General features: G+C 40.9%; 1 protein-coding gene across 15 annotated transcripts in view; it reads right to left on the reverse strand.

The window, feature by feature from the left end:
• The window catches only part of obscnb (obscurin, cytoskeletal calmodulin and titin-interacting RhoGEF b), a 104,146-nt gene that overhangs the window by 38,666 nt on the left and 42,296 nt on the right, over positions 1-23,184 (reverse strand). For 6 of the 15 annotated variants that reach the window (XM_061920448.1, XM_061920452.1, XM_061920450.1 and 3 more), the window contains 24 exons: positions 22,486-22,755; positions 22,148-22,417; positions 21,627-21,893; positions 20,523-20,789; positions 20,070-20,336; positions 19,739-20,005; positions 19,404-19,670; positions 19,077-19,343; positions 16,816-17,082; positions 16,480-16,746; positions 16,153-16,419; positions 15,825-16,091; positions 14,880-15,146; positions 14,550-14,816; positions 13,630-13,692; positions 13,453-13,527; positions 13,166-13,243; positions 12,849-12,923; positions 12,583-12,654; positions 8,692-8,958; positions 8,297-8,563; positions 7,953-8,219; positions 2,847-3,116; positions 68-334 (listed from right to left, as the gene is read on the reverse strand). In XM_061920448.1, coding sequence (XP_061776432.1) covers positions 68-334; positions 2,847-3,116; positions 7,953-8,219; positions 8,297-8,563; positions 8,692-8,958; positions 12,583-12,654; positions 12,849-12,923; positions 13,166-13,243; positions 13,453-13,527; positions 13,630-13,692; positions 14,550-14,816; positions 14,880-15,146; positions 15,825-16,091; positions 16,153-16,419; positions 16,480-16,746; positions 16,816-17,082; positions 19,077-19,343; positions 19,404-19,670; positions 19,739-20,005; positions 20,070-20,336; positions 20,523-20,789; positions 21,627-21,893; positions 22,148-22,417; positions 22,486-22,755 — 5,445 coding nt within the window. Of the gene's footprint in view, positions 1-67; positions 335-2,846; positions 3,117-7,952; positions 8,220-8,296; positions 8,564-8,691; positions 8,959-10,685; positions 10,761-12,582; positions 12,655-12,848; positions 12,924-13,165; positions 13,244-13,452; positions 13,528-13,629; positions 13,693-14,549; positions 14,817-14,879; positions 15,147-15,824; positions 16,092-16,152; positions 16,420-16,479; positions 16,747-16,815; positions 17,083-19,076; positions 19,344-19,403; positions 19,671-19,738; positions 20,006-20,069; positions 20,337-20,522; positions 20,790-21,626; positions 21,894-22,147; positions 22,418-22,485; positions 22,756-23,184 lie in introns of all 15 variants that reach the window. The other 9 variants (XM_061920446.1, XM_061920449.1, XM_061920451.1 and 6 more) reach the window with 9 other exon arrangements.

Raw genomic sequence — 23,184 nt, forward strand, 5'->3', positions numbered from 1 at the left:
AGGATGTGAGGTCAGTGCTACTCATGAGTGCTAACTCGTTCAGAATAAATGTTTTATACTTGACCACCTTTTACGGTGATAACAGCAGTGCTTTTCTTGTCACCCGTGTCACAGCTATACTCTCCACTGTCCTCCATTTTCAGATTGTGAATGGTAAGACTGTGAGAGGCAGCGCTATGCTGCATGGTGTATTTCTCCCCATGGGTGAGCAGCGTGCTGCCCTTCTGCCATGACACCTTACAGTCGGGGTTGGTTGTCTCGCAGGAAAGAGTGACTTTGTCTCCTTCTGTGCCCTCTTGACTATCCAGGTTCTTCTTGAATAAAACAGCGGCGGCTGACAAAAAAGACTGGTATCAGTTACAATAAATATGGGTCTGTCTTCAGAGTAGTGAAGTGAATTATATTTATATAGCGCTTTTCTCTAGTGACTCAAAGCGCTTTACATGGTGAAACCCAATATCTAAGTTACATTTAAACCAGTGTGGGTGGCACTGGGAGCAGGTGGGTAAAGTGCCTTGCCCAAGGACACAACAGCAGTGACTAGGATGGCGGAAGCGGGAATCGAACCTGCAACCTTCAAGTTGCTGGCACGGCCACTCTACCAACCGACCAATGCCGCCCCAGTAGTCAGTGTACAGCTTGTGTAGCGGGGACAGCTTTGCTATCCACATTACACAGCTATTATTGTTTAAATACCTGTCAACACAAGTAAATAGCAGGATAATTGTGTCTTTTCTAAAGTCAAGTATGGTGGTAATGTTGTGGTCTTTGGTTGCATGAATGCTGCCAACATTGGGGAGCTGTGGTTCACTGAGGAATTCCAACATTGACTGCAATATCCAAGTTTAATATCTATAGTACTTGTGAATATATAATACCAAGGTGTACTCACTTACTACTCACTCACTAAGACATCCATCCATCCATTTTCTACCGCTTGTCCCTTTTGGGGTCGCGGGGAATGCTGGAGCCTATACCAGCTGCACTTGGGCGAAAGGCAGTGTACACCCTGGACAAGTCGCCTCTCATCGCAGGGCCAACACAGATAGACAACATTCACATGCACATTCACACACTAGGGTCAATTTAGTGTTGCCAATAAACCTGCGAGTCTTTGGAGGTGGGAGGAAGTCGAAGTATCCGCAGGGAACCCAGGCAGTCTCGGGGAGAACATGCAAACTCCACACGGAAAGACCCCTTGCATGGATCTTTTTATTGTGAGGCACACACACTAACCCCTGTTCACCGTGCTGCCACTCACTAAGTCAGATACTGTGAATCTAGAAAAAAATCTCTGAATGTTGATATTAGTCAAAAAAATTAAAAAATCATGTAGACTATTGCGTTTGTCATGGGTAACCATGATATTTTACAAGGCTGGTCATGCACGATATGCATTTGTAACAGGACAAAGGGTACGGATGCAGTTATTGCAATTTTGTCCCAGCTGTTTACCTGTAGCTCACCTTTTTTGTAAGGGGCGCCGGAAGTTTATCATTCTTTTAATTATGGTATTTTTTTTCTGGCCTGTCCAAAATGTATCTGATCGTGGTTCATATTTTTTCCTTTTTATGGGGAATGTATAGTAAATTTACAAGTTTGAATCTTACCAAATGTTTATTTTGCGTGTAGTTGTGGTAGGTCCTTTTATTATATGTTCAAGAGCTTACTTTTTCCTGTATGTATAAGATATGCCCTGATCTTGCTGGCTGCAAAAACAAGTTTACCTTCAGGTATCAAAAAATAACATAACCTAAGAGCTAGATAACAAATGACACTGTTTAGAGATGACATGTAAGACCCCTCTGCCGCTATTTTGTGGCAAAGAGGAAATCAGTGCAGGTGCAAGCAATCAGCTTTTCCTGTTGTGGCTGGCAGCAGATGGCGGCAGACTGATGCATTAGCGACGCACAATACCTTCTTTCATTGTAAATTATCCACTCAATGGATAAAATAATGAAACGGTAAAATGCAAAGACCTCAGTTAACAGGACTATCATCTTTGTAGTAGAGTTCCAAGCAGTGCTCGCAATTGGTTGACGGACATAAATGCGGAAATAAAAAAGTCTAAGTATAAGTTAATTGTGTTCTTCATGATGTTTTGAAAACTAAACAATTTTTTTCCTCAGAATTTTTTTAGTAACTTGAAATGTTTTGCCAAGAGGATAATTTGTAATAAGTACATTTTCAAAATGTACTTGTTCTTTTTTTGACCAAAGTAAAACAATTGTCTTTATTTTGAGGTTATGAAGCCATGACTTTACCAGTCCGTTCCACTTGGGAATAGATTTTTGTCCATGAAGAAATATGATGCACGCATGATTAAAATTTTGGGGTTTTGGATTTTGCCTTGAAAAATGTGTCTTGAAAATTTGCAGTTGGTCGATAGGGGTGGAAGGAGCAGTGTAATGCCGGGGTAACCTCTGCGAACATGCTTTTCTTTGCTGTACCAGAATCTGACGAAGTGTATGTGACTGTGACTACGAAGGGAGATGACGAAAGCCCAGTGTGTTCCTTTTTTTAATATTAAAAGGATACAATATTATGCAGAAGTGTACTAATAATGTTATAGACGAATTATATTATGCATAGTCGCAGCATAGAATGTGGGGGACAAAATGGAAAATAATTGAGATAACCAAACAAAAGAAAACAAATTTCGCATACAAATGTACTGCATATTGATCAGCAGGATGGACCAATAAGTATCTTAAAACACAATGTAGGGAAGGAAAAAGTAGGAGGAACAACTTGTTGATTCAAGAATGCCAACAAGTATACAGGTTCGGGATTGTCCAACAATGATGAGTAACATAAACAAGTGGGAATGGTCAGTATTACCTTACCTCCAACAGTAAGCGAGGCCGTGGAGGTGTGGTTGCCCACAGAGAAAGTGACTGTGCCAGAGTCGGCCGCGGTGACGCCTCGAAGCGTGAGGCTGTGTGTACGGCCCTCAGCTTTAATAACGTTCATTTCATTATTCTGCAGCGGGACATCTTGGAGCTTCCACTGAGCCGACGGTGAGTCCTCATGCGACACCAGGCACTCAAAACGGACGTCATCACCCTCGCGTACGACAGAGCTCTCCAAGAATTTTACTATTGACACGTCCACTTCTGCTTGAGAGATGAATATATGTTTGAAGTTTTCAATGAGCAAGTGCTTGACAAACGTATGTCATGGAAGATAATACACTGGAACCTTCAAAGTCAAGAATCCAACAATTTGTAAAAATATTTACCTAAAAAGTAAAACGAAACTAGGACTTCATCATGCGTGACGTGTCAGGAAGTTTCAACAAATCGTGTGAAACAATTACCCCTTGACAAGTTTTGCTTGTTGGAAAAGTGTAATGAGAACCATAGAAACAACAATGGAACTTATTGTGACATGGTCTGGCTGCTTTGTACAATTCTTTGTACAACTGATAGTGTGAAATGTAAAGCAACGCTATTTGTTATATAAATGATTACATATAAAAGTTTGTAAGTCTTCAGAGTAGACACTTATATAAGTGAACTAATTACACACTGTACAACCCTTACCAATACGTAGAAAAAACCCAATGAGTACGTTCTCCAGGATGTGTCTGTCAGTTGTCTTCCAAGGGTGAGTAGTTTTATTTCATTTTACAATAGTTAACATATTTTATAACTGCATCCCAGTTAAAAATGGTACTTTACAGTTAGTAAAGGTTATGAAATTCGAACAACTTGGAAGTCAACCAGTGTAACAGAATGTATAGTGTTCTACTTTGGAGGTTCCACTGTATTGCAATGTAATAAACCAAAATACAAATGATCAGAGGAGGGATGCGAACAAACAGAAAGAGTGTCCGTGTTAGCAAAAAGAGTCACAGTAAAAGAGTCCATCTCCAAGCAAGAACACATGGGGGTGTGAGAAGAAATTACATTTGAATATTTCAATTGTAGTCAATAAGCCCCAAAACAACAATAAAAATGGATACAAGCTTGAGGAATCCATGTTCGAGGTGAGTAGAAAAGAGTGAATCAACAAGGAAAACTTAATCTTAGTTGTTCATGAAAGAGTAGAGATTCAAAAGTGGACGAAGTGAGTAAATAATGTACAATCAAAGATAAAAACGGAATAGTTGGAGAGGAGATGCATGACAAAAGAGAACTAAGTGAGTAGATAAGTGTATATCTAAAAAAGAAAAGTGAGTGTCTCATGAATAAGTTGCATTACAAAAGAGGACTAAGAAAGCAGAAAACTGAATCATAGAAGAAGTGTGAATCATTCAGGAATAGATGCATGACAAAAGAAGACTAAATGAGTATAAAAGTGTGAATTACAGAATAAAATTGAATCATTTACCAATAGATGCATGTCAAAAGTGAGTACAGAAGTGTGAATTAATAGAAGAAAAGTGAATTATTTCATGAATAATTCATTAGATGCATGACAAAAGAGGACTCAGTGAGTATAAAAGTGGGAATCTAAAAAGAAAAGTGAATCAATCATCAATAGATGCACGACAAAAGAGTGAGTAGTAATGTGTAAATCGAAGAAGCAAAGTGGAATACTTATGAATGGATGTATGACAAAAGAGAACTAAAGGCCTGATCTACTAATTTCCTTATACCAAGCATGAAACAGCATGTATCAACTATAAGGTTGCGTGTAATATTATTGGGTGTGTTGCGTTTGTTCTACTAAGACTGCATTTACAATCAATAACCAGTGTAAACAGCCTCATTTAAATGAGCTTTTTTGCATTTACAGATTTAACCATGCAGCACACTTGTACCATTTTTTATTGGCATTTCTGACACTGTTCTATAGCGCAATCTAAAACAGAACCCACTTTTTAGCGGGCTGATGATGTGTTCATGGAAGATGCTGACATCAACAGCGAATAGTGTTCTAGACGCAAGAAAAGGCATATTGCAACAAGTTGTTTTTTTCTTAAACAATAGAGCTTACGCGTCCTTTCTCGACACACTAAATACATGAGCGGAACAGCAGCCGTAGTACAGTTTCAGTCTTGATAAATCACACTGTGTGCTAAATATTACAATTTTCATGTTATCGTCCCAAAATTGTGGATGTTTTGATAATCAGCATACATTTTGCATATTCATGAAGACAAACAAACTAATTTGATTGTGCTCCTTATTACGAATGTATATCCTTAAGATTTTTTCGATACGATACCTTTATCGATATTCGTCATAGATATTAGTATTTATTGGTACTCTTATCGGTGCAATATGTAATTAGTGTAAATAAAGATGTGGAAAAAAATTACTTTTTATTACCATTTTTTTATTAGTACAAGAGGTAGCACACCACCAACATGTACCATCTTACAGCAGGGAAGTCTTTGATCAACACCTGTTTTTTAAGTCTAATACAAGTCAATTATATTTGCTAATGCAGTTCCATCCATCCATTTGTACCGCTTATCCCTTCGAGGGTCGCGGGGAGTGCTGGAGCCTATCTCAGCTACAATCGGGCGGAAAGCGGAGGTACACCCTAGACAAGTCGCAACCTCATCACAGAGCCAACCCAGATAGACAGACAACATTCACACTCACATTCACACGTTAGGGCCAATTTAGTGTTGCCAATCAATCTATCCCCAGGTGCATGTCTTTGGAGGTGGGAGGAAGCCGGAGTACCTGGAGGGATCCGACGCAGTCACGGGGCGAACATGCAAACTCCACACAGAAAGATCCCGAGCACAGGATCGAACCCAGGACCTTCGTATTTTGAGGCAGATGCACTGACTCCCTCCGCCGTGCTGCATGCTAATGCAGTTGTTATGTCATATTCTTGTAAAGAGCACACAGATCCATCGCGGTTTCTATTCATTAAAATTACGCAAAAATATAATTCATGCATTTGTGTACAGAGCACATACCTTTTAAATATTATGTTATATCGAATATATTATACAAACTGATACAATCAATTAGCATGTAATGTGGGTGTGCATTTTGTAACGATAGAAATAGTTTTGTGTTTATGCAGCACACGGACATACTTGAGTGAGGGACGGGAGGTAGACAGCTACCGACCTATATATGTCTGTGCTGTGTGAAGAATAAAAATAAAAAGACTCAGTGATCAAGTGTATTACTCAATCGTCCAGATGTAGACTCAAGAGACAGAACTAACGGAACCACATTCAAGCAAGGTGTCAATTAATGCCACATCGCAAACACGCCTCCTGAGGGATCTCTCCTGAAGGAATCAATAAAGTACTATTTATCTATCTATCTACGTCGTAATGGAGTGACGTCGGACGGCGATTACGGACCTGTCAATGGGTTTTATCTTGCATCAAAGCAAATTTATAGATTATTGTATTTATTATGTATTGATTATTGTATCAATGTTTCACTCATTTGGGTGTGTTATTATTAGTCTGTGGCTAAATGGATCCCTATGAAGACGGTTGATGAAGCGCAGCAGCTGGGGTTGTGAGTTAAATGGTGTTCACTTGAAACTGTGTGACTCTTATTAGTGTGTGTGACTTTAAGGGACTTTTGAGGATGAATTCCAAACTTTTGTGTATTGTTGCTTCCTATTTGTAATTATTAAAAGTTTATTTGAAATGTGTGTGCAGCAGCAGCTGAACTGAATGTGACAGCGTGTCATAATTACGACGGTTAGCTGGATAAAAAAATACTGATTGCTGTACCGTTTGTCCAGAATTGTCACGGTTCAGAAGAACCAACCCAATTCGGAACTGGTACTAAAAAATAGCGGTACTCGGTATACATCCCTAATTTTACTCCCTGAAGAGACACAATCCTCTATGCACAAATTTAGTAGCTCAACTTTGTTTGGGCAGTCAGGTATGAACATGTTCTAATATATGCAAACCTTTAATAGTTCAGGCTTGAAGTGAGAAGAAAGGTGTGAATCATATGAGAAAAGTTAATTGTTCCTAAAAATATGGATGACAAAAGGACTAAAAAGAGTAGAAAACAGTAAATCCAAGAAGAAAAGTGAACAATACATTAAAAGATGAATGACAAAAGAGGACTAAGTGAATAGAAAATGCGTGAATACAGTTAGAAAAGTAAATTGTTAATAAATAGATAAATGCATGACAGGAGAAGACTACAAAAGTAGAAGGATGTGAATCAAAGACAAAATTGCTTCATTATGAGATGCACAGCAAGAGAAGACAAAGTGAGTAGAAGTGTGAATCAAAGAGTACTGTTAATGAACTAAGTGATTAAGTGAGAATAAAGGTGTGAATCAAAAAATAAAAATGTATTGTTCATTAAGCATCCATTTCCTACCGCTTATTCCCTTTTGGGGTGGCGGGGGGCGCTGGCGCCTATCTCAGCTACAATCGGGCAGAAGGCGGGGTACACCCTGGACAAGTCGCCACCTCATCACAGGGCCAACACAGATAGACAGACTACATTCACACTCACATTCACACACTATGGCCAATTTAGTGTTGCCAATCAACCTATCCCCAGGTGCATGTCTTTGGAAGTGGGAGGAAGCCGGAGTACCCGGAGGGAACCCACACATTCACGGGGAGGACATGCAAACTCCACAAAGGAAGATCCCGAGGCTGGATTTGAACCCAGGACTGCAGGACCTTCGTATTGTGAGGCAGACGCACTAACCCCTCTGCCACCGCGAAGCCCTGTTCATTAAGCAATGCAAGGCAAAATAGGACAAAGTGAGTAAAAAAGTATGAATCAAAAATGAAAAGTGAACCATTCATTATGAGATGCACAGCAAGAGAGGACTAAGTGTGTAAAAAATTGTCAATCATAGAAGAAAAGTATATTGTTGATAAAGAGATGCATGGCAAGAGAGGACTAAGTGAGTAGAAAAGTGTGAATAAAGAGGAAAAGCGAATCATTCCCTCAGAGATGCATGACAGAGAGAAAAGAAATGTGTAATCAGATAAGTGCCCAGAAGACAGAAGTGTCAAATGAAAAAAAAGAATACTGTACCCTGCACTGTGAGGATGGCTGAGGTTATGTGACTGCCTGTATCACAAGAGTATTCTCCCGAGTCGGCGCCCTGCACCTTATAGATGACAAGCTCTACGAGTGTCCCTGCTTGTTTCAAGTGATATTTGCTACTGGATGCCAGCACCCTGTCCCCATGTCTCCACATCACACTAACTCCAGGCTTTGTGGTCTCACAGCGGAGAGTAACGCTCTCCCCTGACTGCTTCTCCAGGTTCTGCAGCTGGCTTTTAAAAAGCTCAGGTTGGTCTATGGAGAAGGAAATGATAGTTGTTATGAGAAATGCTGCTGCAAAAAGGTGAGGCCGGTAATAAGAGCAAGCCTACCCTTCACAGCGACATGGGCTGTGCTTTGATGGAAACCAGCGTCACATGAGTAACATCCAGCATCATTTTTGTCTACATCGTGGATTACTAATGCCACTCTGTGCGCTGTTTGTGTAATTTCATACTTGGAACACGGACAAAGACCAAGTTCTCCTTTCCTCCACTCTACAGGAACGTCAGGTTTGGACAGCTCACACTGCAGTATAACACTTTGACCCTCATTAGCTGTTTGGTCCTCCAGATTTGTTGTAAAAGTGACTGGGAGAGCTGAGAATAAAATGACCAATAATGTATGGAAATAATGTGAATGAGGATAGAGAAGATGGCACATTGAAGAAAAAAATAGGAAAAGTTTTGGATGGGCATCTTGAATCTGAGAGATGAATCCATCCTACCGTTGACTCTAAGGGAGGCGGAGCTTGTGGTGTCCTCCCAAGAACATGAATACGTCCCTGTGTCACAAGGCCGCAAATCAAAAATGCGTAGCTCATATCTGAGTCTGCGTTGTGTCATCTGGTATTTTTCTCCACAACACAGCACTTGAGTTTCCTTCTTCCACTCGACAGAAAGTCCGGGTCTCGACAGCTGACATAGCAAAGTAACACAACCTCCCTCATCAACCTCTTGACTTTCCACTTCTTGAAGCAACGTGACCGGAAGTACTGGAGACCAAAATAAGGTTCACATGTAAAGAGACGCTGAAAATGATGGCCATTGGACATTCAATGAAGAAAATGAACCAACCTCACATTGTGTAAGGTTCGGCTATGCTACAGTTTGGTTGACTGTATGATCGATCTCACAAATATATAGGAATTCTTCCATACTGTACTTAACAAAGAAAGGACCAACCTCAAAATTAACTCTACTCTAGTCTGGAGTCATTTAAGTAGTCTTCACAAGTTTCAGGTAAAGCACGAAACAGTCATATAATCCTTGAAGACGGAATCCATAAATTCCAATATTCATTCCCATAAGACTGCTCTCAGCCAACAAGTGTGTGCAGCAATGGTCAAAAGGACAACAAGTAAACAAAATCAACTTAAGCAAATCAAGAATGAAATACACCATTGAATGTGTCAAGGACTTTCTGTATTTTCCCATGTTTTGGTACATTTCTTGTCCTGGTTCTCTTGTTTTGAAAGTATTTCCTACTAGGGTTATGTGTTTTGCAGCACCTTTACTTTTTGTTTCTTGTCCTACCAACACACCTGTTCAACAATCCATTCATCCATTTTCTACTGCTTGTCCTTTTTAGGGTCGCAGTGGGGACTGAGGGGAGGTTTGGTGGTGGGCTGGAGCCTATCCCAGAAGCACTCAAGCGGAAGGCAGAAAACACCCTGGACAAGTTGCCAACAAATATACGCCTTGTTAATTGGTTGTCTTCCGTTCCACCTTGTTCCCTCCTTCAGTGCTGGTTCATTATTTTCTGTATGCCAAAGTCTGCTGTTGCTTTCTGAATTCCTGAGAAAAGGTTAAATTAACAATGACCTACGTATATGTTTGCCATTATTGTCCAACCCTTCAGTAAAGCTTGCTCCTATTAGAACCAGGGATGCTGTATAAGGGGGAACATTAGGAAATTTCCAAGTCAGGGGTTCCAAAAAATAGGTCAAACAGCAATAACAGCTGTTTGGGTTTGGGTGGTGGAGGGCTAATGTGACTGATGTGATTACAACTATAACATGTTCTTATACAATATAGCTTGTTTTTTAAGCAACCCGGGAGAATATGAGGAATCAATCGAGGATAAAGTTGTTTATGAGAGCCTATGCATCTATTTGTTCCAAAGCATTTTAAGAACTCAACCTTAAACTCCAGCTTTACAGATAACATGTCAGTTGTGGTAAAAGTGTCTACAGCAACATGTAAAGATTTTTCCCTATTTAACAATTTATTTTATATTAATACGGTACCTAGTTTTCACAACCAAAATAGAGGTCTACTTGAGGTGTGGTGTTTATTCATTCCAATTTGAATTAATGCAAATCTAAGGAAATACCTTCAAGCATTTCAAGAAACCTGTGCAAAACAACACTTTTCACAACAATTTTACTTTTAACTCTGAGCTCCTGCATTTCATCAATGAGTTGCTGTTTGGCAGTCTCACTAATCATAACTATGACAATGAACTTAAAATTGACACCTGAGTTGGACAAAATTGACAATATTTGCACCATACAGACAACAACTATTGAGGGTAACATAAAGGACTTGGTAGTCAATCTTGCCGCCATGCATTGTGCAACAAACAAAGTAGACCAATGATTATTTACAATGCAAAAATAAGACATAAAAAGGAAATATCCCTTTGTTCCAAATAGCAAAGGCTAAGCAGGACAATGACATGACACACAAAAACACCTACATAGACCTTAGAGACATCTACCTTCTACTTTTTTATTTATCTCCTGCTTCTTCTGCTTGTCTTTGGCAGCTACCAATGTGGCTTCAGGCTTATTGGCTGGAATCCAAATGTGATAAGTATAAGACCTCTTGATAGGCAATACTAAAGGCAGCGGTCCACCTGAGCAAAGCTACAAAAATGGTCTATATCAGGGGTCTCAAACACGCGGCCCACGGGCCAATTGCGGCCCGCACCTTAATATGAAAATTTCATGTTGACGCGGCCCGCAAGTTTTATATGAATGGCGCTTTATAGCGTCATACTTGTATACCCCCGATTTTTCCGGGAGACTCCCAATTCTCAGTGCCCCTCCATGGGTAATCATTTTCCCTAGTTTCACCCAAACAACAATATTAAGGGTGCACCGTGGAGGCACTGCCTTTAGCGTCCTCTACAACCTTTACAGACAGCATGCCAGCCCAGCCACATGTTGTATTTGTTTTCTGTAGACGCAGCGAGCGACTGCAAGACATAGATGATCAACAGCCACACAGGTCACACTGAATAAACTTTAACACTGTTACAAATATGTGCCACACTGTGAACCCACACCAAACAAGAATGACAAACACATTTTGGGAGAACATCCGCACCGTAACACAACATAAACACAACCGAAGAAATACCCAGAATCCCATGCAGCCCTAACTATTCCGGGCTACAATATACACCCCCGCCCTCCCAACCCCGCCCCCTTTTGTAGTTAGGAAGAGTCAGGGCTGCATTGTATTCTGGGTATTTGTTATGTTGTGTTTATGTTGTGTTACGGTACGGATGTTCTCCCAAAATGTGTTTGTCAATCGTGTTTGGTGTGGGTTCCCAGTGTGGCGCATATTTGTAACAGTCATAAAGTTGCTTATACGGCCGCCCTCAGTGTGAACTGTATGGCTGTTGATCAAGTATGTCTTGCAGTCACTTCCCTGGGTCTGCAGAACCCGCATACAATATGTGACTGGGACGGCACACTGTTTGTATGGTGGAAAAGCGGACGAGACGGCAGGTTGTAGAAAACGCTTAAGGCAGTGCCATTACGGCACGCCTTGATAATGTTGTCCGGGTGAAAACCAGGAGAATGATTGCCCGGGGAGATTGTCAGGACGGGCACTGATATTCTGGTGTTTCCCTTAAGACCGCAAGAGTTGGCAAGTACGTTGCTAGGGCGGGAAAGCCATTCAAAGAATGTGAATGAATTCAAAAGTGCATGTTAGATTTTTTTAAGAAATATTTTTTTGCGGCCCAGCCTCACCCAGTTTCTGCATGCAGTGACCCCCCGGTAAATTGAGTTTGAGACCCCTGGTCTATATGATCTTATTCATCCAGGTCACTGCATTCCCAGGGTATTGGTTCGATCACAACTGGATTGCTGAAGTAGTCTTAGAAGATGTTCCCCCCTCATCCGAGAAAGCTTCATTAAATCACGCTCAAATACTAGGACAAAGACTAGTCTTTTTGATCTAGTCTTTGATGCACTAGCCTGTCCCATCTTGTCTATTTGAATAAGAGATTAAACATCTTCAGTTGCGATCAATTCAATGCCCTGAGAAGACAAAAACATGACAACGGTCACAACTGCAAACCTTTCATTGTTTCTTTGGATTATAGTTTAGCAGCAGTCAGAGAAGCTGACAATTTTACAGCTGAAAGGAGACAACGTTGTCATTTACTTTGTTACCTACTTTGTCATTAAAACTAAGAAAACATATGTAGACCTACATATCCTGATGGCGTTTCAAGAAATTACATTTTCTAACCAATAAGTATACCGCCACAAAAATACAGGGTGACCATAAGCCCCTTTTTCCAGCTTAAGTCACACAAAATTTAGTAGATATTAAGAAACAACAACTTTCTGCTCGTAACATTTCTCTGCAACTTTTACCTTCAGTTTTGACCTCATGAGTCTCTTGTTGCTGAAGCTGCTCTTTGGAAGTCTCTCTGGTACGCTGCACAACTATGACATCAAACATAACATTGCAACCTCAGTTTGACTAAATTGCATGCCATACTGCCAACAACTCAACATACAAGAGAATAAGGACTAATTAACCTGCCAAAGCTCATGATATAGAAACCCGCATATAACAAATGCTGAGCTAATAACCGACACTTCCACAGATAATTACATTTATTAAAAAAAAAAATTACCTTTCGTTGTTTCATTTATCTCCTGCATCTTCTGCTCGTCCTTGGCAACTACCAATGTTGTTTCCTGTTTAAAGGCTGAAATGCAAAAAAAAAAGTTACTTGCAAAACTAATACATAAAAACAACATTAAATGATTCAAGTATTCTCATGCATCGCAAATTTATTAATACACAGCTGCTCTGAATTGAAGCCACATGCAACCAGCAGCGTTGGTAAATACAAGTGTCCTGTAATATATCCATCATCAAATATGCTCTTTTTTTGGACATTTCTCAGGGTTCACTCACAATTTCTGTGGACAGTTCCCTAGTGTTTACCTTCAACTTCGAGCTCCCGAGTCTCTTGTTTGATGAGTTTCTGTGTAGAAATCTCTTTGGTCTGCTGCAGTATCACAGCTATGAAAATGAATGCAAAACTGGAAGTTCAGTTTGAGGGGAAAAAGGCATAGCTTTGTGCCATAAAACAACTCTCGAGAAAAACAGAGCACCATAAAAACACACCATACTGTGCCCAAAGTAGCAGCAGCTAAGATGGGTAAGAACAAACCTCACAAGGACAAAGCAATACATCCATTGCACCAAAAGTACGACAACACTGACATTACCTTCCACTGCTTCATTCATCTCCTGCTTCTGCTGCTTGTCTTTCTTAACTACCAATGTTGCTTCAGTTCCACTGGCTGAAATGCAATTACAATATCATAAATATGATAGCAGAAATTTGTTCTGCCTTCAATAAAAAAACAATCTCCAAGCTACCAGCACAATTGCATCTTTCATACCTTCCACTGCTTCTGTTGCCTGTACCATCTTTGATTCCACGTTAACAGCAAGAAGCTTCACAGCTGGGATGAAACAATGTTGCCATATACTTTATCAACAATTTTATTGTTAAAACTTAAAAAACACAATCTGAAAGAGTTTACGGAACGTACAATATATAATTAAAGTATGGCTGTCAATTTCAAGGCGTTAACGCACGTGATTAACAAAAACTTTTTATTACGTTATCAAAAATGGAAAAATATTGATCACAGTATTTGTTTAGACCGCCAGATGGCACCGGCAATGATCAAGTCACACATCAGTGTGATGATAGAGCGATGTGCTTTGCGTCCTTTAAAACAAATTCCAGAGGAACTTTAAAAGAAACTGAGGTAAAACGTTGGTAATTCAGCGACAAACTTTCTTATTATCGGCACACATCAAGTTTAAAATAGCATCTTGAAGCGAAAACATGACGGTGAGGATGTCGTCACCAGCATGAGTGCTACACCGACAGCACAAACAGAGGACAACAAACTATGCTGGCGTCAGCTTCCCTGAGTTTATAACGGATACATGTAAGGTAAAGTATTTTTTTATATGTGAACAGCCACCGCATGCCGTGTTGCCTACTTGCTGACTTTCCGACCCTCTTGTCAACTTTTTTTGTAAACAGTTTTGAGCAAATCAATTACTTGCACTTCAGTAAAACATTTAGAAAACGTTCTTGTATGGCATTCTGACAAAGAAAATTACGTTTGTATGCATATATTGGGGTATATTTATAAGCAAATTCTATTTTGCAAGCAAAATCTAACCTATGATTAATCATGATTATTCCCAGTTAAAGAGTGTGATTAATCTGATAAGAAAATTAATCACTTGACAGCCCTAAATTAAAATAACAGTAAAAAAAAGCTTGCTAAATTACACCTACCTTTAATTTGAAGACTTGCTGTCGTTTTACTGTCAGCGCACACACAGCTGTACTCTCCGCTGTCCCCCTCTGCTGCTTTATTAATAAACAGTTCATTCACACAGGCCTCCTGCTTCATTTGGTACTTTTCCCCAGGCTGAAGGACATGCCTTCCCTTCTTCCACTCCACAGAGACTAAAGGTTTGGACGTCTCACAGCGTAGTGTCACCTTAGCTCCTTCTTTGGCTTCTTGACTCTGAAGCTTCTTTGTGAAAGTCACTTGTTGGGCTGCACATTGTTTAATTGGTTAGCAACTACTGATTCATCTAAATGATAATAACCTACTCTTACCGTGAATGGTAAGGCGAGCTGCAGTGTTGTGTTCTCCACACACACAAATGTACTCTCCACTGTCTTCTGGCACTACTTGACAAATGTGGAGTTCATTTATACAAGCCTCCTGCTTCATTTGGTACTTTTCTCCATACTCAAGGAGCTGCTTTTCCTTCCTCCACTCCACTGAGACCAGAGGTTTAGATGTCTCACAGCGTAGCGTCACCTTAGCTCCTTCTTCCGCTTCCTGACTCTGCAGATTCTTCGTAAAGGTCACTTGCCGGGCTAAAAACATTTAAATTGGTGAGCAATAAATTACACGTCATGGCGATAACGTATGTATGGTGGTACCTCAAATTTTCTACGCCACACTTTTTGTATGATTCGGTTGTAGAGGAATATTTTCGCTAAAAGTTCTCCCTAGTTGCAACTTGTCGTATGCCATAATCAGTTATCGTACAACATAATAGGATAGGATAGACCCCGTTTATCCCACATTGGGAAAATTATATGGCTGCAGTGCAGATTTGTACATACAATAACAAATACAACAAAAAATTTGTAAAAGATAATGATACATATAGCACACCTAACGATTGTAAAATACTAAAACAAAAACACTATTTTAACACCCATATTTCAGACGGAGCAAAAGCTTTGAACACCAAAATAAACAGATTACAGTAGTTAAAAGTGTGTTGTAAAATCTTATCATCTTGTCATCGCCAACATGAGTCTCAGTACATTTCATTATATGTATTTCTCATTACTGTCAGCATTAAAAACTGTAATAATTCTCTATAAAATGTGTTTTTGGCTCATATTTTGGGGTAATTAAACAAATTAATTGGATTTACTGTACGTTATTTTTAATGAAATAATTACTGTAGATTGATTCAGGTGTTTTCTGACCTTTTGGAAGGAAAATTGAGGTACCACTAAATTAAAATTATATTTCAATACCTTTAATGGTAAGCCTAGCTGTAGTGTTGTGTTCTCCACACACACAGATATACTCTCCACTGTCTTCTGTCACCACTTGACTGATGTGGAGTTCATTCATACAAGCCTCCTGCTTCATCTGGTACTTTTCTCCAGGCTTGAGAACCTGCTTTCCCTTCTTCCACTCCACTGAGACTCCAGGTTTAGACATCTCACAGCGTAGTGTCACCTGTGTTCCTTCTTCTACCTCCTTACTCTGCAACTTCTTTGTGAAGGTCACTGGTCGGGCTAAATGATTGTATTTGGTTACCAACACATTGTTGTCAAAATGATAATAATTTTCTCCTACCGTTAACGGTGAGACTAGCTGCAGTGTTGTGTTCTCCACACACACACATGTACTCTCCACTGTCTTCTGGCACCACTTGACTTATGTGGAGTTCATTCACACAAGCCTCCTGCTTCATTTGGTACTTTTGTCCATATTTAAGGACTTGCCTTCCCTTCTTCCACTCCACTGATACTCCAGGTTTAGACGTCTCACAGCGTAGCTTCACCTTAGTACCTTCTTCCACCTCCTGACTCTGCAGCTTCTTTGTAAAGGTCACTGGCGTGGCTAAATAATTGTATTTGGTTATCAATACATTATTTTAAAATGACAATAATTTCCGCTTACCTTGAATGATGAGACTTGCTGCAGTGTTGTGTTCTCCGCACACACACATGTACTCTCCACTGTCTTCTGGCACCACTTGACTGATGTGAAGTTCATTCACACAAGCCTCCTGCTTTATCTGGTACTTTTCTCCATACTTAAGAACCTGCCTTCCCTTCTTCCACTCCACTGAAGCTCCGGGTTTAGATGTCTCACAGCGTAGCGTCACCTTAGCTCCTTCTTCAGCCTCGTGACTCTGCAGCTTCTGCGTGAACGTTACTGGTAGGGCTAAACATTTGAAATTAGTTAGCACCTTTTAAGATCATTTCATGACATTCATTAATAACTTACTATTACCTTGAATGGTGAGACGAGCTGTAGTGATGTGTTCCCCACACACACACATGTAATCTCCACTGTCTTCTGGCACCACTTTACTGATGTGGAGTTCATTCATACAAGCCTCTTGTTTCATTTGGTACTTTTCTCCATACTCTAGGAGCTGCTTTCCCTTCTTCCACTCCACTGAGACGAGAGGTTTAGATGTCTCACAGCGTAGCGTCACCTTAGCTCCTTCTTGCGCCTCTTGACTCTGCAGCTTCTTTGTGAAAGACACTGGTCGGGCTAAAAGTTTAAAGTGGTTAGCAGTAATTGACATGTCATGATGATACTGTATGTAAAGTGGTACCTCAGGTTTTGTACGTCCTACTTTTCGTATGATATGGTTATAAAGAAACATTTTCGCCAAAACTTCTCCCTGGTTGTACGGCATAATATTGTGCTCGACAAACCAATTTATCATTTCGCAGAATCGAGTGCCAAAAGTAGGAAGGGTGACATCATGTACTGGGACAACGCCAAAATAATTGGGATAGAAAGAAACAAAATCAAACGATGGATTAAGGAGTCAATCAAATTAAGTAAGCGGCCCAAGGAAACCAACGATCGGGATGAGGGAGCATTCATGCTCTCACATACCTGGGGGCAACCAGATAGACTAGACAGGTCTGCCTAGTTAACCACGCCTATAGAAACAGCTGATAGGCAACACGTCACAGTGGTCAGGTGACCCTTCTGCAGAAGACTGCAGATGACAGTCGGAACATCCATCCATCCATCCATTTTCTATCACTTATACCTTATATGTCAGTTAAAATTCCATCTAAAATAGCAAAAATATTGTCTGACCAAAACAAAATTTGAAAAGTAAAATTAATTTTGATATGTCTGTGCTTTTTTACTGAGTATGAATGCAATAGAAAGTTGCAAGTGCCAGCACTTTTCTAAAAAGGTGAGAAACCTATTAAACTACCCCAAAAGTACTCATAGCAGTTAGTTCTTCAATACATATTCTAAAAGCACCTGAACAGATAATCAGTGATGTTCCTGGGATCATTAAGTGTTTTGGGTCTTCCAAACATCATATATCCTCTCCCAGGTGATCCATCCACAAAAAAAAAAAAAAAAAAAAAAACGCAGCTTGTGTTTTGGTGGTTTTTGATGGCTCCACTCCTTGCTGTTCCTCTAATGCCCAGGGCAATTGGGGCTTTGTGGAGTAAGTGCCCCACGGATCATCTGCTGCTTAAGTGATGGGCATACATCTTCCCTTCCAGCCCTGTTCACAACAGTAGATGAAAGGGTGTTCATGCTTTATCTTATTCCTTTCATGGGCCTCCCCTAAGCGCTCCTTCCATGACACAGTCAGCTCCAATAATATGTTTTTGGTGCTTTTTGAGAACAGTAGGATGTCTGCCCTCGTGGTGGTGCTGACAATGATCTGGGCGAACAACCTGCTTCTCCAGGTCCATAGAGAGCTGCCAGCCTTGGACAGTTGTCAGAATCCCTCCTGGTGCTTTCTTGCAAACTGGTTTTGGCTGATCTTCTGCCTTGACAAAAGTGATTGTGCGGGTAGAGTTTCCCACTCCGCTGTGGCTGCAATCGGTTTCAGCAACTAGTTGTGGCGCAAAGTGTGTATTGGCCCTCACCGAGCGCTTTAGTGCAGGAGCCCAGAACGTGTTCCAGTGCTCCTGTTGCTAAACACAGTTGGCAGTTTGGGTCTCTGCTTTCCCCTAGATAAAGAGGTTTGCCTGGAAGAAGAAGCTGATACGATGTGGTTCAGCCTGCCAGAGTTGGCCAGGTAACTTTATGGTCCAAGGCATACTACCATGTGGTCCAGGCCCCATGCTGCCTCAGACCAACTGCTCTGCTAGTCTGTCCGTCTTCCACTGGTGTCTTGACCTCCTCCTGTATCTGCCTTCGCTTCTGCTTATCCTTGCTCTGCTTGTGCCAAGGATGTGTTGGAACCATCCCAAGACCCTCTCTGCCATGGGCCACTACACTCACCAGATGTCTGTGGCACAGTCGTATCTCCGCATCCAGCACAGCAGCTTGGGCCCTCCACTTCCTTCCGGTCTTCACCACAACTCCTGCCTTGGCAACCTTTGAGTCCCTTGAGTCTCTGTAAAGCAGCGCCTCTCTGGTCCGAGTTACCTTGAACTTCTCTTTCAGCGATTTCAAAGGCAACCTTATGAAATAATTACTTTGGATTTTTTATGATTCTGCTGTCGTCCTACCTTTTGTAACTGAGGTACCACAATATTATAAATATATTTCAATACCTTTAATGGTGAGGCTAGCTGTTGTGTTGTGTTCTCCACACACACAGATGTACTCGTCGCTGTCCTCTGTCACCACTTGGCTGATGTAGAGTTCATTTATACAAGCTTTTTGCTTCATCTGGTACTTTTCTCCAGGCTTCAGAACCTGCTTTCCTTTCTTCCACTCCACTGAAACTCCAGGTTTAGACGTCTCACAGCGCAGTTTCACCTTAGCTCCTTCTTCAGCCTCCTGACTCTGCAGCTTCTTTGTAAAGGTCACTGGTGTGGCTAAATATTTGTATTTGGTTATCAACTCATCATATCAATATGATAATAATGTTCTCATACCGTGAATGGTGATGCTAGCTGTAGTGTTGTGTTCTCCACACACACACATGTACTCTCCACTGTCTTGTGGCACCACTTGACTGATGTGGAGTTCATTCACACAAGCGTCCTGCTTCATCTGATACTTTTGTCCATACTTGAGGGCCTGCCTTCCCATCTTCCACTCCACAGAAGCTCCAGGTTTAGACGTCTCACAGCGTAGCGTCACCTGAGCTCCTTCTTCAGCCTCCTGACTCTGAAGCTTCTTTGTGAAGGTCACTGGTAGGGCTAAACGTTTAAAATCGGTTAGCAACTATTGAGATAATTTTATGACATTAAAAATAACCTGCACCTACCGTGAATGGTAAGACTAGCTGTAGTGTTGTGTTCTCCACACACACAGATGTACTCTCCGCTGTCTTCTGGTACCACTTGGTTGATGTGGAGTTCATTCACACAAGCCTCCTGCTTTATCTGGTACTTATCTCCATACATGAGGACCTGCCTTCCCTTTTTCCACTCCACTGGAGCTCCAGGTTTAGACGTCTCACAGCGCAGCATCACCTTAGCTCCTTCTTCAGCCTTCTGACTTCCCAGCTTCTTTGTGAACGTCACCGGCAAAGCTGAGCATGAAATGACTGCGTTAGAAACTGAGCGGTATAAACTAAAGCACAACCAACATCTTACCTTTAATCTTCAGCTGTGCAGTGGTTGTCTGCTCTCCACACACACAGATGTACTCTCCACTGTCTTCAGGCACCGCTTGGAAAATGATGAGCTCATTGCTGTACGCCTCCTGCTTCATCTGGTACTTATCTCCGTAATCGAGGAGCTGCTTTCCCTTCTTCCATTTCACTGAGACTAGAGGTTTGGATGTCTCACAGCGTAGAGCAACCCTAGATCCCTCTTGGGCCTCCTGACTCTGCAGCTTCAGTGTGAAGTACGGAGGTAATGCTGTGCAACAAATATTTTAATACTTTTGAGAGGACATACTGTAGTTCAAAAGAGAGTCCCTTCATTAACATTTACTGTTCTTTCATTCAATAGCATGATGAAGTGTGTGTAAACTTTTGTCTGGTACAATCTTCTGGATTTACCACAGTTGTATCTATATTGTTCTGAGAGGAAAAAAAACATTACCATTGACTTTCACTGTTGCCGATGTCTTCTTGTCCCCACACAGACAGGAGTACTCTCCGCTATCGTCTGTCGTAGGATTCTTAATGCGCAGCTCGCATGAAGCCTCCCTCTGCTGCATTTCATACTTCTCTCCAGCAGCGAGAACTTCAGCACCCTTCCTCCACTGGACGTTGGCTGCACGCTTTGATAGCTCACAGCAAAGCGTAACAGCCTCGCCTTCCTTTACGTCTTGATTCTTGAGCTTTCCTTTAAAAGTGGCAGGTAGGGCTAAAATAGGATGAAATGATTAATTGTTCATCTAATTTTAGAAAAGATTGTTCAAACAATATTCTGTATTTCGCAAAATAGTTGTCTTGCTTCTAAAAGACGCTTAGCACAAACAATCGCTGAGTGTGTTGTTCACTTTAACCGGCAATTGCTGTATCCTGTATAACTGTCTAGTGGTGCAGCCAAGTAATTTCTCTCACACTGACTGATGATTCAGTCAGATCATGGTAGAACCCAACAAATCACGCCTCTAGAGCAGACATGTTATCTGTAAAGCGGTAAAGCTACAGAGCCTCACATATTTATTAGACTACCTCAAAATCTAAGGTTTATGCTATACCAACAGCTGTCCTAATGTAACAGGATTGGTATTGACTCGAATCCTCAACCATTATGTTCTGTAATGGTTTTAAATTTTCCACCATTCTGTAAAGGCTCAGTTAATGAAACAATATTTGTAATACTGACATATAAATATTATTGCTATTCATTCAATTTTCCAATTTACTGTTTTACAAAAAATTGAAATCAGTAAGGCATGTTATTATTTTTATAAAATATAAAATTGGTTATTCAGTTGATTATAAATTCATTTGGAACTAATACATCTGTCTGATAATTTAGTGTGAAAGTATAATCATACAGTATTGTTCTATTAAAGTAGAATTATTTATTTGTGGAACTTCTGTAAGAATATATAATTATGTATATATACAGTATATTCTTTACACCTGATAGACGCCTGCTAATGTTTACGATTGATAAATTATGACCAATAGTCACTTAAATAGGTGTGTAAAATACACTTTCATAAAAGTAAAAATGTGTACTTCTTACCTTTAACCGTCACCTTTGCCATGCTCTTGGCCGTGCCCACGTCACAAGTGTAGATATCACCATCCTCTTCCTCCAGTTGTTTGATGGTGAGAGTTAGAACGCACTCCTTGTGACACATCTCGAACCGACCGCCAAGCTTAACCTCCGTGTGTCCTTTGAGCCACGATACTGTGGACGGGTTTTGAGCGGTCTCGCATTCTAAAGTCACGGAGGTCTTCTCGTCAGCTTGGACATCTTTCAGAGGTTTAGTAAACTTGTGGATTGGATCTAAATGAGAAGAAAAATATGGTTACAAATCCGTGCAAGAAAGGAAATTGTAGGATTAAATGCGGCCACGTTTCCGGAAGAAGCAGAATTGGGTAAGTTTTAATCAAAAGTCATTTACACATTTGTGTAAATGAACGCTATTGCATAGACGCAGTTTGAAAAAAAATGAAGAAAAATTTAACTTTAAAACTGCTTATCATAGAGTTAGAGTTGAATTTACTGACATCAAAAAAATCAGCTAATTCCATCCTCACCTTTAACCTGAAGCTGGGCCTTCGTGGTTGCACCTCCAACAACTTCACAACTGTATTCTCCCGAGTCCCGAGCTGAGACGCTGTAGATGACCAATGTCATGACCCGCTCCTCTTTTCTGATGTCATACCTCTGGCTTTTCTTTATGGCTTTGCCCTCCTTTGTCCATTTGACCATGGAAGTAGCTTGGGTCACTTCGCAGGTAAAGACAGCATCTTCCCCTTGAACCACACTGACATTCTCTAGATCCCTTGACAATGATGAAGCTTTTCCTGCAACCAGTTTAAATATTTCCTCAAGGTTCTGTTCCAGTACTACACATCAAAGCTACACAATTCACCTTCAACGCTTAGCGTCGCTTTCGAGGCGAGATCTTTAATGCTGAACACCACCTCTCCAGCATCAGCAGGGGTGACGTCATTGATGGTCAGCATGTATTTCCGTCCTCTGCTAGTGACTTTGAAGCGTCCTCCGTTGGTCACACTTCGTCCACTCAGAGTCCAGGAGCACTCGTCATTGCTCTCCCGGGATAGGATGCACTCAAAGCTGCATGTCTCCCCCTCGTTCACCTCAGATGACTTCAGCCACTTTGTGATCCCAATTCCAATTTCTAAAAATACATAAGTGGTCACTGTCCTTCAGATCCCACCAACCCCAAACAGTGCATCCGGAAAGTATTCACAGCGCTTCTCTTTTTTCACTTTTTCTTTTGTTAACTTCTCAAGCTCAGTCAGGTTGAATGGAAAGTGTTTGTTTTCAACCAGGATGTCTCTGTACATTGTTGCATTCATCTTAGTCTAGTCAGGAAGGTGATCTAGAGCCTGATGGTCACGCTGTCAAAGCTATAGCATTCCTCTGTGGAGAAAGGAGAACCTTGCAGAAGGACAACCTATCAGAGGGGCCAGACGGAAGTCGTTGCTTATTGAAAAGTTTGCCAAAATGCACCTGAAAGACTCTCAGACCATGACAAACAAAATTCACTAGTCTGATGAGACAAAGATTGAACTCTTTGGTGTAAATGCTCATCACCAGGCCAATA

Source organism: Nerophis ophidion, linkage group LG14, assembly GCF_033978795.1.
Source record: "Nerophis ophidion isolate RoL-2023_Sa linkage group LG14, RoL_Noph_v1.0, whole genome shotgun sequence".
NCBI lineage: Eukaryota > Metazoa > Chordata > Actinopteri > Syngnathiformes > Syngnathidae > Nerophis > Nerophis ophidion.